The sequence below is a fragment of the Tenrec ecaudatus genome, unplaced genomic scaffold (genome assembly GCF_050624435.1).
Source record: "Tenrec ecaudatus isolate mTenEca1 unplaced genomic scaffold, mTenEca1.hap1 Scaffold_83, whole genome shotgun sequence".
In the NCBI taxonomy this organism is placed as follows: Eukaryota; Metazoa; Chordata; class Mammalia; order Afrosoricida; family Tenrecidae; genus Tenrec; species Tenrec ecaudatus.
In genome coordinates, this window is record NW_027459692.1 from 553,058 (window position 1) to 571,585 (window position 18,528).

An 18,528-nucleotide genomic window follows, 5' to 3' on the forward strand; every position below is an offset into this window, starting at 1 on the left:
CAGCTATCTAGGGTGCTGAATGAACTCCATGAGAGGGGTCTGTGTGGGGTCGTATCAACAGTTATACTCTGGGCTCCAAACAGAAAGACAGCGCTTGAACACAGGTCTGCTTTGCATTGTTTGAATGACATTCCAGAGCACATTCACCATGCCTTACTCACCATAATCAGGGTGTCATAATTCTGAGGTCTTGTTCACCCTCTATCTTTTTGCCTTCACTGCCTTTGCAGTTGGTCTCTGGCATGCTTTCCCTGATGCAAATCTCATTTCCCTGAGGTGCGTCTTCTCTGTGTCAGCTTGGTCAGGCCGTGATACTCAGTAGATTGGCAATCATGCTACCTTGTAAATTTGAAGCCCTTGTTGTGTGAAGGCTTATTTGTTGGTCTGTGATCCCAAATTACTCTAGCAAAGAAGATGAGACTGCTACCATTGAGATTTAGCGCATTGGAAGTCCTAGAGAAGAGATCTTCTCAGTCGTACATGGGAGATGTGAGTGAATATAGAGCCAATAGAAGGGTGTTAATTTTTCTTATATATTATGGATATTGTCTTCCATTTGTATAAGTCCACCAGGGTGAGCTTATGTGATAAACCATGTCACAAATGTAGGTTGGAATACCAACCCTTTATCCAGTAAAGGACTAACACCTCTGGTTGGATGTCACCCTGATGGATGCCCTGCACGGTCTTTTATTTTATCTGTTAGCTAGGACATGTGTTAGTAAGCTTGTATGCACTTTCTCAAAGTACACAAGGAATGAGGGAGCAGAATAAGCACTAAGTTCTCATAACAAATGGCCTTACCCGGAAACTCAAGGTGTTGGTCCTTGAGAATGATTTGTCTTCACTTTCGGCAGTCCATGGTGCTGTCAATGTTTTCTGCCATTACTATATTCTAACACTTTGATTCTTCTTCAGTCTTCCTTTCTATGCACTGAAGAATGTATAACTTTCACATTCCTTGGTCACAGGAAATTGAAAATACTGTCTGCACACTTCTTTAATTTCCTTTTCTCAATTGTGTTTTAAATATATTACATGCCCTAAATCAATGACACTACAAGCAGAAGAATCATATGCTCCAAGGGGATGATTGATAAAGTTATCTGCATTAAAGTAAAAAAAAATCTGGAAGGTGAGAAGAGGTGAATAGAAAACACAGAGTTAGGGGTGGATGTGGGGGTCACACTTAACCCTAGCTCAATCTAAGAACAATTAGTTCTTATGACATTGCCCTGATCAGTATGTGCCCTTTTGAAGGAACCACAGGTGTGGGTGCTACAGCAAAGTGTGGTGAAGAAATGAGATGGTATCTTGCTCTCAGAAAGAATGGTGTCTGGGGTCTTAAGCTTTGTTTTTAAACAAGCAGTCATCTCAGTCTAACGTCAACTAAGTCCACATGGAGAAGAACACCAACATGCTGATCAAAGAATTGCCAATAGTCACATTCAAATCTAAGGAGAGAATTGTATCAGAGTTTAATTTTTTAACTCTGATTTTGAGAAGGCTGTGGATGACATTTGAAGGCCAAATACATTTGCGGGTTCTACACAAGGAATAAGCTTCTGGTGATTTCTCTCTGACCATAAATAAGGGATGGGAATAACCTGGTTATCAGACAGAGTATTAGAGAGATGATTATAGCAGATTGAAATAAAAAATCTGACTTGAAAGTTAAAAACTTGTTATTTGATCTCCCTATTGATACACTTTCACCTTAATCTTGTATTTTAATACTTTCTGGTTTTGGTTTCCAAATTGAGTTTATTTCTTTACTGTTGTTGTTATTGTTGACAGCCTTCTGAGTCTGTTATGGATCTTTCTATACATATTTGGTATATAGAACCCAGTGTGGGTGACTCTATAGAAACTATAGCTACATTAAGGGTTCCTGGTGGGAGATAATGAGGAGTTGCTATCAAGAAATTTAAGCAAAAACAAACAAACAAAAAAGAAATATAAGCCAAAAGAAAATGTTTGAAACTGATAGTCATTTGCATGACAAGATACAACTATTGAATGATGTGATATCTGGATTAGTTCTCAAAATGGTTTGAGGAAAAAGAAAGAATCAGAAAATTCCAAGGCTTCTGCAGGCATACTTTAAAATCCTCAAGGTAACATCTTTGCTTTTCAACACTTTTTTGGGTTGCATTTCCAACTCTTTATTTTAGTTTTGTTTAAATGCATTTTATTTTTAGACAACCTACACGACATTTTTTTTGTGTTTTTTTCTTAAACAAAAAAAAAAAAGCCTCTGCTCCAAAAAATCAAGGTCACCGCTCCAAGTCAAGGTCACAAGTCGACGCAGAGCTCATGATGGCATCAGTTCCGTTTGTCTCGGTCCTGGTGTCGTGTGGGCGGACCGCAGACAGCTAGGAGGAGGGGCGGTCGGGCGGTCAGTCGTGCGTTGCCCACTGTCAGCACTTCTCCATCTCTAAGCCGTCCTTGAAGAAGATCATGTACGGGGTCCCGCCGCCCTCGCAGTAGTCCAGCAGGGCCACCATGCCGTCGGGAATCGTGTTCTCGCCCTGAAAGAACTGGTACTTCTTGAAATTGGCGGTCATAAAGGGCTTCATGCGTTCCGGCTTCCGCTCCTCCAGCTTGCCTTTGAGGGATTTCATGTAGTCCTTGATGTACCTCTTGTAGGCCTCCTTGGTGAAGCTGGTCTCCTGCAAGTGATGGTTCATGACGATGTCCACGTCGGTGACCACCTTGTGCTCGGGCCCGTCGCCCTCGGTGCCTTCGGCGGACGCGTTGCCGCCGATGAGCGCGTCATAGATGTGGCCTTGGGCCCTGCGGACCATGGTGCCCTCCACTTCCAGACACAGCCCGCCCGTGATCTCCCAGATCTTGTACATGTCAGAGAACAGCTCATCTCGGCTGATGAGGTCCCGGTAGATGATCATGACGGTGGCGAGAGGGCGGTGGCTGCGCTGGCTTCGGGCAGCTCGGAGCTCCAAGAGGACAGCGCTGAAGGGAGCGAAAGTTACAGTTGGCGCTGGGGGAGGGGCGGCCGGCGCAAGGGGAGGGGCATCTGGCAGAAGGGGCGGGGTGCTTTTCAACACTTTCAAGATGTCTTTTGAAGCAGATTTATCTACTGTCATGGTTCACTTGATCTCTTGACTTCTGCTTCCATGGGCACTTATTGTGCATGCAAGCAAGATGTAATCATTGACAATCCCAATAAGTTCTAAAATTCTCATTATGCTATGTATTGGTCCAGTCACATAAAATGTAACTTTCTACCCACCCCAATGGGAAGAGAATGACTTTCTGTTTGTGAAAGCCTTACAAGTGTTGTATTTATTTCTTTCATAATGAGCATGTGTAACAGAAAGCATACAAGTCTACTTTTGGGGTGAACTGGGTGTAATCTATATTGAATTTTGAAGATATGGATTTACTTGCTGTATTCAATATAAACAGGGCAAACAGATTGGTATGTACTGCTCACTCTCTATCTCTTTTAAAGCTCAGTACCTATTCGGGGCCCTCATTGTGTTTAAATATCTTAATTATATGCAGAGGTTCATTATCTGTATCAACTTTCTGGGGTCATAATTCTTTGTAGTGTAGTAATTACGTAATGATGTCAGGTTTAGAGTCTGGTCGAGTAGTATGCTCAGTGGGTCTATTAATCAAGAGATGGTGGCTTCAAACTCACCAAGTTTCCAATTGAGAAAGGTGAGAAGTTTGCTCCCATAAAGACATATTTTAGTTTTTATCAAAGTACCTGATACTTCCTCTTGAGTGGAAATGGAATGGTCCACGTGTACTTTATAGGAGAAATATGTGGTTTTTCTAATCCCAGAAAGAATTACAGTCATAAAAACTCACAGGGGCAGTTCTACCTTGTCCTAAATAGTTATTAGTCTGCTCTGATGCAATGGCAGTGAGAATATTTTTACTCTTATTCTGGATTATGGTATATAATGAAAACATTTTCAGTTGCCTGCAGGGATGTGGGTGATTTTTCTGTTTTCCTGATAGTAGGACATGCAATAGAGCCAGTAGTTTGGGGATCCTATTATGGACAGCATTGAGGGAACTAGGGAGCAATTCTAGTCTGTCCAATGATTGGCTATGAGGGGGAATGGACACAGTGTTACTGGGCTTGATTTATTTTATGTTGATGATATAAAATGAAACTCTGATGGATCAGTTGTGATGGTATCATGTGTGAAGACATTCCATGGTAAAGGGATTCAGGCTGTTTGGTAAATCCTTTACTCCCTTCATAAGCTTTCTGAGATAAAGGTAAAGGGATTATCCTGAGGTATAGCAGCACAGCCTTTCATCTATGAAAGCATTATAGAGAATTGAAAAGAGAGATGTAGGACCTGACTACAGCAAGAAAGGAGACCTGGATCAGAGTTCTTCTGTGGACCAGCAGTCCCTACACAGTGAACCTCCTAGATCCAAGGTAATGTTGAAGCACACATACACATACACAGTGCTATCTAAAGCAAGTTAATCCCACAGATAGTCCAAGCAGACAAGGAACTTGCCCCAGAAGCAACAGAATAAGAGAGGCTTAACCTATGGCTGATAGGCTACGTAACATAAGCCACAGAATTCTACCCACCTAATTTATAAGAAAATACACTTTAAACGGAAAACCCCCCAATTAGTGATGATTCCTTCAAAACACACTTAAAAACTAAGAAAATGTGCTGGACTCTTCTTCAGAGCTCAACACTGAACACATCTGGTTGGATGCCATTTTTGGAAGGGTATTGCCCATCCCTCTTCCCTTTCACGTTCTTCAATGTTATTGAAATCACTTGGGTTTATGGAACAGTCGGTTTTTTGTAATGGGTTAGGTTCTTTATCGGCTTGCTTGGCCAGGATTCTCAGAAGGTTAACGATTACGATAATGTCAGCCTAGGTGACAAGTAATGCCATCACATCCATGAAGAGATTTTCTGTCAGCAGCCAGAAGTGGGAGGTGCTATCCTGGTGGGTGTGGTTTCCCCCAGTATAAATGTAAGTGGATTCTCTCTGTAAGCTGTGCAGATTTGGCCAGGTCCAGGGCCTCACCATACTTGTGCATCTCCAGACTTGAGACAGCATCTTGCCATATTTCCTACATAACTTGGATTCATCCTTCTGCATAGCCTGGGAGGATGCAGCCTACCGTCCCACGTTCCCATCTTGGATTCCTCTGGTACTCACCTACTTGAGTCAAGAGAGTGGTCCAGAATGATATCTGAGCCTTGAAAGCCTCTACAACTGTGAATTGAAAAGGTGAGTAGTGTGACTAGAATTTTTTTCTAAACATTTCTGACACGGTGTAATGGTGGCGGGATGGGATTAAAAGTGAGGCTTGCTTCTTTAGTAAAGGGCACAGTCTCTGACACTCATGGGGAAGCACTGATTCAATAACAGTCAGTGACTAAAGGTGCGGGGGCGAAGATTTCAGAGAATGGAGGTCACCCACCCACTTGGCCTTCCCTAAGGTCTGACCAGATGCAGCGTACCCTTCATGGGTCAGGATTCCTTTTGGAGAAGATTCGTCAGAATGAGCACAGGGACCCACTCAGCATCTTGGAGCTTCCCATCCAGAGTTATGTTGCAACATGAGGCTTCATCCATTGCCCCTCTGGAGCGGCTGTCCATAGAATTTTCCCACTGTTGTTCATGGCAGCTGTTGCCTGGAGATAGAGGGAGACAGTGAAAGTCATGGTGGAGTCCTGGCTCTTCATCTCGCTGCCCCTGGTTGTTCTAGTGACAAACTCACAGGACATCTTTTGCTTGTTAAAGACAGTCTTCATATTCTAAGTTTCCAGAGCTGTTCAAGAACATTTGATATTTGGTTGTGTTTAGTTTACAGTGGCCCATGTTTGTCTGAGAATTGTGCCTCATAGTGTTTTCAAAGGTTATTTTTTTTCAAAAGTCAGCCACCAGATCTATCTGTTAAAGTGTCTCTGAGGAGAAAGGAACCATCTTCTCAGTTAGCTGCTAAACATTGTAACTCTTTGTGTTATTGGGGGTTCCAAGTTTAATTTCACATTTATTCAAGAGGGAAATTGACACCTTGTGTTGTATTTATTTTGGAGGATTTAAAGAATTTTTTAAATTATGGTAAATTCTTCCTTTTAAGCTTCTTGGGTTTGCATTTGTATTTGTTTTGTTTCACTTTCTAGTAAAATTCTCTGACATTTAAGGAAAAGGCATTTCTTTTAGAATGCTGTTGTTGGTGTTGCTGAGATGACTACAAGGTGTGACATAAGTGTGGTTCAACTACAAGCCCAGGGAGATAACATAGAGCTAAATAAGAGACCGTCATAGTATTTTCACATTAGAATAGAGGCGTCTAACATACTAAGAATTGTGTAGGAAGATTTGCATTCTGGTGGTGAGAATAATTTTTTATATAATTCATGAATTCTATTTATGAATCATAAAATGTCTGTTATTGACAAGGTGTTTTAGGCTGTTCATGTTGTTAAGAGATATGGAATTGGTCCAGAATCCTACATACCCTCAGCACTGACTCATAGTTAGCCTATATGAAAATGGAGGAAATACTGGAAAATCCGTGGACATCCTCAAAATTGTAATGTTGAAATGAAATGCTGCAGTTATCATGTCACTCTAGCTTAATGAATTGGTTATACTAAGAAAGTGTTTATACTACACACTGCTATAAAGTCTTTGATGTAATCATTCAAATTGTTAATTTGGTCTTCAAATACCCAATTCTTTATAGGCCATTGTCTTCCTTGCAAAATGCTGACAGAGACCTGCTCTGATCTGCCTTGCAAGATGTTGATCTTAATTACAAGATGCAGGGGGGAAACCTGCCCAGATCTTCCTTGAAAGATATCGACTATCTGACTTGTAAGATGGTGACAGAAGACCTGACAAAAGTATTTCTTGCAAGATGTTATTAAGTTTCCTTGCAAGATGGTGGGAAAACATTCTCTTATCTGTCTTACAATATGTTGCTGATACTCTTTTTAAAAGGTGCTGATAGAAGACCTGGTCTGAGCTTCACGGATCTTTTTTGGAAGATGCTGATAGAGGACTGCTCTGATCTTCCTGGCAAGATGTTGCTGGTCTTCCTTGCAAATTGTGAGAGGAGATCTGTTCTGCTCTACCTTGCAAGATTTTGCTGAACTTCCTTGCAAGAAATTGATTGAGACCTGCAATGATCTTCCTTACAAGATATCGCTGGTCTTCCTTAAAGGGTGCTGATAGAAGACCTGCTCTGGTCTTCCTTGCCAAGATGTCGCTGATCTGCTTTGCAATATAGAAGACCTGCAATGATATTTCGTGCAAGATGCTGCTGATCTTCTTCAAAGAAGCTATTAGAAGACCTGCTCTGGTCATTCTTACAAAGATGTGGAAGATATTCCTTGGAAAATGCTGTGAGGAGACCCGCTCTGATCTTTGTTGAAAGATCATTAATTTTAAAATTATTTTTAATATCAGATTTTTATTTTGAAGAATGTTATTTAAAAATACTGGCCAATTAACGTGTCGTGCAAGTCCAAATGTTGACCCGTGTGGGTGTGTGTGTATGTGTGTCTGGTCTAAACCTGAGTTAGACAGAGGAGTCATGGCCAGGCAGGGCATAACTGACAGGCAGACACACAAACTCAGATGGTCCAAAGAAAAAACAGCATAATCCGGTGGTAGGCACAACATGCCAATAATATAGACCTAGAAGCAGCTGCTGCATGAGATGACCTGGAAAGCTTTTTCGCGCAGTACTCTTCCAGAAAATTGTTCCCAGCACGACTCCCAATGCACAGAGGGGAGGATCTATTTTGTGAGTGGGATCAATCTGATGTGCCCTTCCCTGAAAACACCACTGATTTCCCTGCAAAATTCTGATAGAAGACATACTCTGATCTGCCTTGCAAAATTTTGCAGATCTATCTATCAAGATGGTGGGAGAAGACCTGCCCAGATCTGGCTTGAAATACGTCATCAATCTGGCACTCAAGATGGTAAAAAAAGACCTACTATGGTGTTCCATAACAGGTCGCTAATCTTCTTTGCAAAATGCTGGAAGAACCTACTGTGATCACTTTTTCAAGATGTCGCTGATATCTCTTAATGATGATGAGAGAAGGCCCATTCTGATATTCCCTGATCTGCCTTGCAAGATGCTGATAGAAGATCTGCCATGATTTACCGTGCAAAATGTTGCAGCTGTTCCCTGCAAGTTGCCAGAACCAACCTGCTCTGTTCTGCCTTGCAAGTTTGTGCTGATCTTCCTTGGAAGATATCCCTGGTCTTCCTTAACAGGTGCTGAGAGAAGACCTGCTCTGATCTTCCTTTCAGGATGCTTCATATCTGCCTTGCTAGATGCTGATAGAAAACCTAGTAATATCTGCCATGCAACATTTTGCAGATTTCTTACCAAGATGCTGATACAATACTTGCTTGGACCTTGCTTGCAAGATATGCCTGGGATTCTGATTTTTCATGCATCATTTTGCTGAACTTCCTTGCAAGATGTGCCTGGCCTTCTGATTTGCGATGCAAGATATTGCTGATTTTCCTTGCAAGATGCTGATACAAGACCTGCTCTGATCTTCCTCGCAAGGAATCCATAATCTTGCTTTAGTTGTGCTGAGGAAAGACCCGCTCTGATCTTTCTGGCAAGATTTTGCTGATCTGCCTTGTAAGATGCTGACAGAAGACCTGCTCTGACTTGCCTTGCAAGATGTCGCCGATCTTCATTGGAAGATGCTGAGAGATAACCTGGTTTGATAGTCCATGCAAAATATCCCTCGTCTTCCTTAAATCGTGCTGAGATAAGACTTGTTCCAATCTTCTTGCAACACGCTTCTGATCTGCCTTGCAAGAAGGTGATGGAAGACGTGCTCGGATCTTCCTTGCAGATGTGGATCATCATGTTTGCCATATAGAAGACCTGTGCTGGCCTTGCTTGCAAAATGCTGCTGATCTTCCTTGGAAAATGCTGATAGGAGAGCTTCCCTGGTTTTCCTGGCCAAATGTGACTGATATTCCTTGCAAGATGCTGGGAGGAGACCTGGTCTAATCTACCTACCAAGATATTGCAGTTTCTCCATAGAAGATGCTGATAGAAGACCTGCACTAATCAACCTTGCAAGACATCAATGATATGCGTGGCAAGATAGCAGACCTGCTCTGATCTCCCTTGGATGTGGCTACTGATCATCCTTGTAAGATGCTGAGGGCAACCTGAGGGAGATGTTCCCAAGTGCGCATGCATCTCCTTCTTCAACGTGTCTGAGCCCAGTTCAGGCTTCAGAAGGCCTACAGGTGGGTGAAAAATTATCGCTCCTACTCTCTGGAAAATTTTGGGTATGTATGGATAGGGTTCACTTCTCCTTTTACTCTTTTAGGTTTGCTTCAAAAGGTTTGTGGGAAAAATAGGACTTTTATCAATATTTCAATATTGCACAACAAGACCCTGGCATAAGCAGAATGCTACGCCCTTAGAGAGACATGTGTGGGGGGGCCCTTAATGTGTGTGTGTGCTTGCACATCATATAGGGTTGTTTGCGTAGCATGGGTTTTAGCAAACACCTCAAGAGTCTGTCAACCAGTGGTGTAGGTCATGCAACCAATGTGGTACATTCTCATGTGCTTATTTACATATGTTTGTCAAACTCACCCTGCTCATAAGGAGTTCTGCATGCTGTCGACCTGCTCTGGCTCCTCTCTGGTGAAAAAGTTCACCTCTTCTTACTGCGGAATATTATGGGTGCTCTTTCATTGTTCAAAAGTTTCATGATTTTTTAATTATTAATTTTAACATCGGGTTTATATGCAGAATAATGTTTTTTAAAGATCCTGCTGGATGTTCCTGTTGGATGTATGCAATGTTGACTCCTGTGCGTGTGTATGTGTGTGTTTGTGTGAGTGTGTGCATGGGATTGCACATCACAAAAGAGTCTTTGTGTAGCGTAGGATTTACCAAACACCTTGGAAGTCAGTCTAGGTCACGCAAACACTGTGGTACCTTCTGATATGCCAATTTACATGTCTTTATCAAATTGGTGCTGCTCCTAGGAGCAGTGCAGGCTGTCAAACAACTCAGGCTACTCAATGGCTAACAAATTCACCTCCTCCTGCTGTGCAATAATTCTGGGTCGGTTTCATATCTCACATGTCTCACGATTTTCTTTAATTATTAATTATAAAATCAGATTTTTATGTTGAAGAATGTTATTTAAAGAAATTGGCCGATTATCTTGCCGTGAAATTCCAAATGTTAACTGGTGTGTGTGTGTGTGTGTGTGTGTGTGTGTGTGTGTGTGTGTGTGTGATTGTATGCTGTAATCCTGAGTGAGACAGATGACTGACGGCCAGGCAGGGCTGTACCGACAGGCAGACATAGAAATACAGGTGGTAAAAAAAACACAACAAAAAACAAAGCCAAATCTGATGGTAGGCACAACGTGCTGATAATACAGTCCTAGAACCAGCTGCTGCATGAGATGACCTGCAAAGCTACTTCACACAGTACCCTTTCTGGAAAATGTTTGCAGCACCACTCCCTAACCCACAGATGATAGGATCTTCCTTGTGAGATGGGATCAATCTGATGTGCCCTTCCTTGAAAACGCCACTGATCTTCCCTGCAAAATGCTGATAGAAGACCTGCTCTGATCTGCCTTGCAAAACTGCTGATCTATCTAACAAGATGCTGGGAGAAGACCTGCCCAGATCTTCCTTGAAAGATGCCATCGATCTGCCATGCAGGATAGTGACAAAAGACCTAATATGGTGTTCCTAGTAAGAGGTCGCTAATCTTCCTTGCAAGATGCTGGGAGAACTTCCTCTGAACTCTCTTTCGAGATGTCTTTCATATTTCTTAATGGTGCTGAAAGAAGTCCTACTCTGATCTTCCCTGATCTGCCTTGCAAGACACTGATAGAAGACTTGCCATGATCTCCCTTGCAAGATGCCGGAAGAAGCTGCTCTGAATTGTCTTTCAAGATGACCTTCATATTTCTTAAGGGTGCTTGTAGAAGGCCTACTCTGATCTTCCCTGATCTGCCCTGCAAGATGCTGATAGAAGACCAGACATGATATTCCTCCCAAGTTGCTGCAGCTCTTCCCTGCAGGTTGCCCATGAAAAACTGCTGTGAACTGCCTGGCAAGATATCTCTGGCCGCCCTTAACAGGTGCTGAGACAAGACCTGCTCTGATCTTCCATGCAAGTTATCCCTGGACTTCCTTTAGAGATGCTGAGGGAAAACCCGCCCTGATCTTTCTGGCAAGATTTTGTTGACCTGTCTTGCAAGATGCTGACAGAAGACCTGCTCTGATCTGCCACGCCAGATTTTACCGATCTTCTTACCAAGAGGCGGATACAACACTTGCTCTGATCTTCCTTGCAAGATATGCCTGGGCTTCTGATCTGTCGTGCAACATCTTTCTGATCTTCCTTGCAAGATGTGCCTGGCCTTCTGATCTGCCATGCAAGATATTGCTGATCTTCCTTGCAAGATGCTGATACAAGATCTGCTCTGATCTTCCTTGCAAGTAACCCCTGGCCTTCCTTTCGAGGTGCTGAGGGAAGACCCGCTCTGATCTTTCTGGCAAGATTTTTTTTGATCTGCCTTGCAAGACGCTGACAGAAGACCTGTTCTGACCTGCCCTGCAAGATGTCGCCGATCTTCCTTGGAACACGCTGATAGATGACGTGGTGTGATATTCCACGCAAAATATCCCCCGTCTTCCTTAAATCGTGCCGAGATAGGACCTGTTGCGATCTTCTTGCAACAGGTCTGCCTTGCAAGATGGTGATGGACGACGTGATCTGCCTTGCAAGATGGTGATGGAAGACGTGCTCGGATCTTCCTTGCACATGTGGATCATCATGTTTGCCATATAGAAGACCTGCTCTGGTCTTCCTTGCAAAATGCTGCTGATCTTCCTTGGAAGATGCTGATAGGAGAGCTTCTCTCGTCTTTCTTGCCAAGACGTGCCAGATATTCCTTGCAAGATGCTGGGAGGAGACCTGGTCTAATCTACCTACCAAGATATTGCAGAGTCTCCATAGAAGATGCTGATAGAAGACCTGTGCCAATCAACCTTGCAAGACATCACTGATCTGCTTGGCAAGATAGCAGATCTGGTCTGATCTCCCTTGGATGTGACTACTGATCATCCTTGTAAGATGCTGAGGGAAACCTGACGGAGACGTCCATATATGCACATCCCTCTCTGCCTTCAAAAGGTCTGAACACAGTTCAGCCATCAGGAGTCGCATATGTGGGTGAAATAATTCTTCCTCCTCCTCTCTGGAAAAATTTGGATAGGTAGGCATAGGGTTCACAACACTTTTTTCTCATCTTGTGTTTGCTTCAAAAGATTTGTAGGAAAAATGGGACTTTTATCTATATTTGATAATTGTACATCAAGACCCTGGCATACGCAGAATGCTACACCCTTAGAGAGACATGTTTGGGTGGCCCTGAATGTGTGTGTGTGTGTGTGTGTGTGCTTGCACATCATATACGGCTGCTTGCGTAGCATGGGTTTTACCAAACACCCCGACAGTCTGTCACCAGTGGTCTAGGCCAGGCAAACACTGGGGTGACTTCTCATGTGCTTATATACGCATGTTTGTCAAACTCACCCTGCTCATAAGGAGGTCGGCATGCGGTCGACCAGACTTGGCTCCTCTCTGGTTAAAAACTTCAACTCATCTTATTGCGGGATAGTATGAGTCCATCTTTCATTGCTGAAATCCGTTATCTGATTTTTGTAACTGTTAAATTTTAACATTGGGTTTATATATAGAATAATGTATTTTAAAGATACTGACAGATGTTCTTGTTGGGTGTGCACAAATGATGACTGCTGTGAGTCTGTGTGTGTGTGAGTGTGTGCGTGTGCTAGCACATCATACAAGAGTCTCTGTGTAGCGTAGGATTTACCAAACACCTTGGAAGTGAGTCAACCAGTGGCCTAGGTCAGGCAAACACTGTGGAACCTTCTGATGTGCCAATTTACAAATGTTTCTCAAATTGGAGCTGCTCATAAGAGCTGCACTGGCTGTCAACCACCTCAGGCTACTCAATGGCTAACAAATTCACCTCCTCCTAGGCTGCAATAATTCTGGGCCTTGTTTCATTTCTCACGTTTCAGGATTTTCTTTCATTATTAATTTTATAATCAGATTTTTACATTGAAGAATGTTATTTAAAGACACTTGTGATTTTCTTGCTGTGCAAGTCTAAATGTTAACTCCTGTGTGAGTGTGTGTGTGTGTTGTGTAAACCTGAGTAAGACAGATGACTGATGACCATGCAGGTCCCTAACCGGCAGGCATACACAGAAACTCAGGTGGTGCAAAAGACAGAGCATAATCCGGTGGTAGGCACAACATGCCAATAATATAGACCTAGAAGCAGCTGCTGCATGAGATGACCTGCAAAGCTATTATGCACAGTACCCTCTCTGAAAATTATTCCCCGTACCACTCCCTAACTCAGAGATGATAGGATCTTACTTGTGAGATGGGATCACTGTGATGTACCCTTCCTTGAAAACGCCACTGATCTTCCCTGCAAAATGCTGATAGAAGACCTGCTCTGATCTGCCTTGCAAAATTGCTGATCTATCTATCAAGATGATGGAGGAAAACCTGCCCAGATCTTCCTTGAAAAATCCAGTCGATCTGCCATGCAAGATGGTGACAGAAGATCTAATATGGTGCTCCTAATAAGACGTCGCTAATCTTCCTTGCAAGATGCTCGGGGAACTTCCTGTGAACTCTCTTTCGAGATGCTGGGAGAAGACCTGGCCACATCTTCCTTGAATGATGCTTTCACTCCGCCATACATGATGGTGAGAGAAGACCTACTATGGTGATCCTAGTAACAGGCCGCTAATCTTCCTTGCAAGATGCCGGGAGAACCTGCTCTAAGCTGTCTTTCAAGATGTCTTTCATATATCTTAACGGTGCTCAAAGAAGGCCTACTATGATCTTCCCTGATCTGCCTTGCAAGATACCAATAGATGACCAGTCATGATATTGCTCGCAAGTTGCTCCAGCTCTTCCCTGCAAGTTACCAGAGAAGAACTGCTCTTGTGTGCCTTGCAAGATATCCCTTGTTGCCATTAACAGGTGCAGCGAGAAGACCTGCCCTGATCTTCCTTTCACGATGCTTCCATCAGCCTTGCACGATGCTGACAGAAGACCTGCTCTGATCTGCCTTGCTAGATGCCGATAGACGACCAGCCATGATCTTCCTCACATGTTGCTTCCAACTCTTCCCTGCAAGGTGCCAGAGAAGAACTGCAAGATATCGCTGGTTGCCCTTAATGGGTGCTGAGAGAAGACCTGCTCTGATGAAGAGAGTACAGTTCCTCAACTGCAGCACAAAAAATTGATGTGTGCAAACCACCATCCCTGCCCAGGTCCCAGAGTGAAACCGCTGGTTGTGGGGACGGTTCCCACTCCTGATGATGAGCCGGCTCTGTTCTTCCCTGTGTGAGCAAACTGCTGCTGCATCCAATGTCTGTGTGTAAGCTTTGCTTTTGCTGGTGATCTCAGACATTGGTTTAACAGAAATTTGCTGTTGGGACGACCTTACACTGCAAAAGAAGGGAAAATACAACTGGAAGGAATAATAAGTTTATTCTTATAAATCTACCTTTTAAACTGAAACACAAACCATAAAATACATATATGAACTGAACTGAAATGAAAACCCTTAATAAGTTAATAAAGATATTATAAATAATATAATAAATGATGTCACAGAAAAATATAACATAATTAAAATAAAAACAAATCGGAAATTCGATGGATGCCAGGATAATGGCAAAATATAGCAGTTCCTGATAAGTTTATTAAAAATGATCAAACAAAACACAGATTACATAGAAAACAAACTAATGGAGATAACTACCAAAAATAGGTTACAAATTAAGAAATTCGATATTCATAACCAACAAAAACCAAATGAATTCTTAGCCATAGTAACCCTCTAGGACATAGTATAACTGCTCCTAAGAGATTAAGACCCTGTAAATCTTTTTTTAATTGAAAATTTTATTATGAAATATGTAATATAATATATCAATGTTAGATTTCTTTTTTCATGTACAACATAATGTTATAAAAATTATTTTAAAGTATTGGAATAAAAATATTTTAAAACATTTATTCAAGAATTAAGATCTCTTAACATTTTTAAAAGATTTTATTAGGACCTAATCCATTCATCATACCACTCTATAGTTCAATCATATCAAGCAGTGTTGAACAATCACTATCACAATCAATTTCAAAGTATTTCCTGCCTTCCTGAACTCCTTTATATCAATTCCCCTTTATTCCCCACCTACCATGCCATAGACCCAGGAACCCTTATTCTAGTTATTGGCTCTGTAGTTTTGCCCATTATGCTTTCATAAATTGAAAAACATAGAGACATAACAAGGAGTCAAAAAGGCTACCAACAATGACAAAATAAAACAATAACTTCTATATGGAAAAAACACAGAGAAATATTAAAAACCAGACAAGCACAGATTATATAAAAAAATGATATCAAATGATACGTTTTTAACCATTCAAGTCAGATTTATCATTTTAATCTTCTATAGACAATACTCTGATCACCAGGTTATTCCCATTTTTCAAGTATGATTAGAGGGAAATCACAAGAAGCTTATTCCCTGTGTAGCTCCTGTAAGTGGATTTTGAGCTTCCACTGTCGCCACAGTCTTCTGCACACCAGAATGTCACAATTCAAGCTCTCATACTTTCCCCTCCATGGATTTGGATTGTATGATTTCCAGTACTTGTAAATTGTTTTAGAGTCTCAACTTTCTCCTTTGGGCTGGCTAGTGGTTTTCAACTGCCAACCTAGCCATTAGCATACCAAATGTAAAATCCACTACACTACCTGGGAAAGTGGATATTTACATGATCTTTATTTGTATATATCATTTATTATTTATTTATTACTCTTTCCCCGGATTGTTTAATAGCCATGTAATTGTAAATTAATTAGGAATGATATATTTATTTAATTTTAAATGTTATAATTTTAACAGTTTCTGAATTTTTAAAACTAGAATAATATATATCTTTTTGGTAATTACAACTGGCTGACCAAAATTAAACTCAAATTTTCTGCACCTCACTTCATCAGACAAGTTGTTAAGTGCTTTTGAGTCAGTTTTGCTGATAATGGCTGTGTATACTATAGAACAAATACATAAACTTGTAAGTTTGAACCATCCCCTCTTGATGCTAACTTTGAGACCCTTTTTGCAGCCACTCTGGGTGCGCATCTAATTCAGGGTATTTCTCCATCTTGCTGACACTCTACACAGAGTGGTCCTCCTGAACACATGTGCAAAATGTGTGTGAAATCTTCCCTGTTCTCAATTCTAAAGAGCATTCTGAGCTATTAGTCTGTGATTTCATCCACTTGGGACACAATTGCTGTTTTTTGGAATCAAAGCTGTCCTTCAACTGTGAGTTCCCTTCATCGTGACTCCGGTGAATGACCTGACGAATGACTCCACCGACCAGGCAGGTCATTCAATTCACCTGTTCCCAGTGTCAGGGACCCTTCTGTGCCTAGAACCCTTGTTTCTGCATCAAGGGAGCCAATGGTGATGCTTGCTGCATCACTAAGAAAATATCACAAGTTTAGGCCCCAGAGTCACCGAAATTATTTTCTCAGAGAAGAATAGTCAATCACGACCCACAGTGCAGAGGGAGCGATGCAGAGAGACACCTTGTGAGACACCTGACCCTGGGCTGCAGTAGAGCAATGAGCTCAGGACTGTTAAAACCATGCATTACACGCATGAATCTGTACCTGCCTGTATTTCATTGTCATCAGATTTTGAGTAACAGGATGAAAATGCTGTGATACTCTGTTTCTCAAGAAGGAAACAGGTCAGATAGGATGATCATGAAGGCTCAGAATCAAATTAATTTGTTTTGCAAGCAGAGAATGTTAGTCCCTCCTTCAAAGTCTGCAGCGAGGAGAAAATTTAGAGGAGGAGGAGGAGGAGGAGGAGGAGGAGGAGGAGGAGGAAGAAGAAGAAGAAGAAGATTATTATTATTATTAATATTATTATAACCTGTCCTTGGGGCGTCAGAGACACATGAAAGGAAGCCTTAGTTCCAACAGGAAATCCCTGTCATCCATCTGTGCCTGTCTAGGGCTGTGTGTCTGTGCTCAGTGGGTCCTGCGCGCCCCCTGCTGCTCAATGTCTTCCCTGCAGGGGAGGTTTGTGTTTGGGGCTCATACTGGCTTCACCTCACTGTGCCCCTTGCACAGTAATACAAGGCCATGTCCTCAGTAGTCAGGGAGCTCAGCTGCAGGGAGAACTGATTCTTCGATGTGTCTCTGGTGATGGAGAGTCGGCTTGGGAAGGACGGGTTATAATATGTACCACCATTGTAATATATCTCTTCCATCCACTGCAGCCCTTCCCCAAGGTTCTGGCGGATCGAGTTCCAGCTGTAATCACTGCTTGTGATGGAGAAACCAGAGACAGTACACGTGGGGGACAGCTTCTGGGAGGGTTTCACCAGTCCTTGGCCTGAGTCCTGAAGCTGCACTTGGGAGAGGAGGCCTGTAAATGAAGATAATTGTTCTCTTTCAGTCACTCGCAGTCACAATCATCCCTATAGATTCCCCATTGATGTCTCAGACCCTCGCCTTGGGGAACTGTCACCAGGCACAGGAGAACCCATCACAATGGCATCTTTAGACTGCAGCGGTGCTTTCCCAAGAGACCCACAGTCCTGTCAGAAGAGAACGGATAGTCTTCAGTGCTCAAGGGTGGAATTTTAACCAAATGCTTAGTGAACGATTTGCATGTCAGGGAGCCCTGACCTTATAAACAGAGAACGATAGTGAACAGACTCCCCTTTTCCTTGGACCCAAATGAAGGGTAACTCTTTGTTTGAATCTTATGCATGTTAGTCTATAATGAGAGATCATTCTCCTTAGGACGTATGTGGGGAAAGGTCAAAGGAAAGCCCAGGTTTTCTGAGCTCACTGTCTCTCCTTCCAGCCCCTCATAGCCCCTGCCCTGCCTTGGGCTCCTATAGGTTCTGTGCCCCAGAGAGAGGACAGGATATAGTGGGTTGGAAGTATCAGGTGGACACCAGAGTATCTTCATCACTCCACGCTCTGCAAATGCCTTTTCTTCTTTACACCCTGGCAGTTTCTTATCAACCTCCCCAACGTCTTCAGTGGTTTTCTTTGGGCCATTGTCATCACCAACTCCAGCACTCCTACAAATAACACAGACAGCACATCCCAGCTCCTGATAGCAGAGGTCAGTCTTGATATAAATAAGGAGATTCAAGGATCCATAGAGTCAGGGAGGATGTTTCCAACTTGAGACTTTGGGCTCTATGAAAGAAAACTTTCAACTCTGTGACTTCAAAGTCTGGGCTTTATTTTAACTCTGGGTTAAAATAAGATCCATCTAGGCAACCAGTCCTTAAAATTTATTGGACCCCATAGACACTGTTTTCAATGCCCCTTTCAAAGGGGAATCTGGTTCATCTAAAATGTG

General features: G+C 42.4%; 1 protein-coding gene across 1 annotated transcript; it reads right to left on the minus strand.

Moving 5' to 3' along the window:
* Positions 1–2,420: 2,420 nt before the first annotated feature.
* Positions 2,421–2,909, minus strand: LOC142436911 (translationally-controlled tumor protein-like). Its single transcript, XM_075540254.1, has one exon. The coding sequence runs from the start codon at positions 2,907–2,909 to the stop codon at positions 2,421–2,423; it is 489 nt and encodes a 162-aa protein (XP_075396369.1).
* Between the last annotated feature and the right edge of the window lie 15,619 nt (positions 2,910–18,528).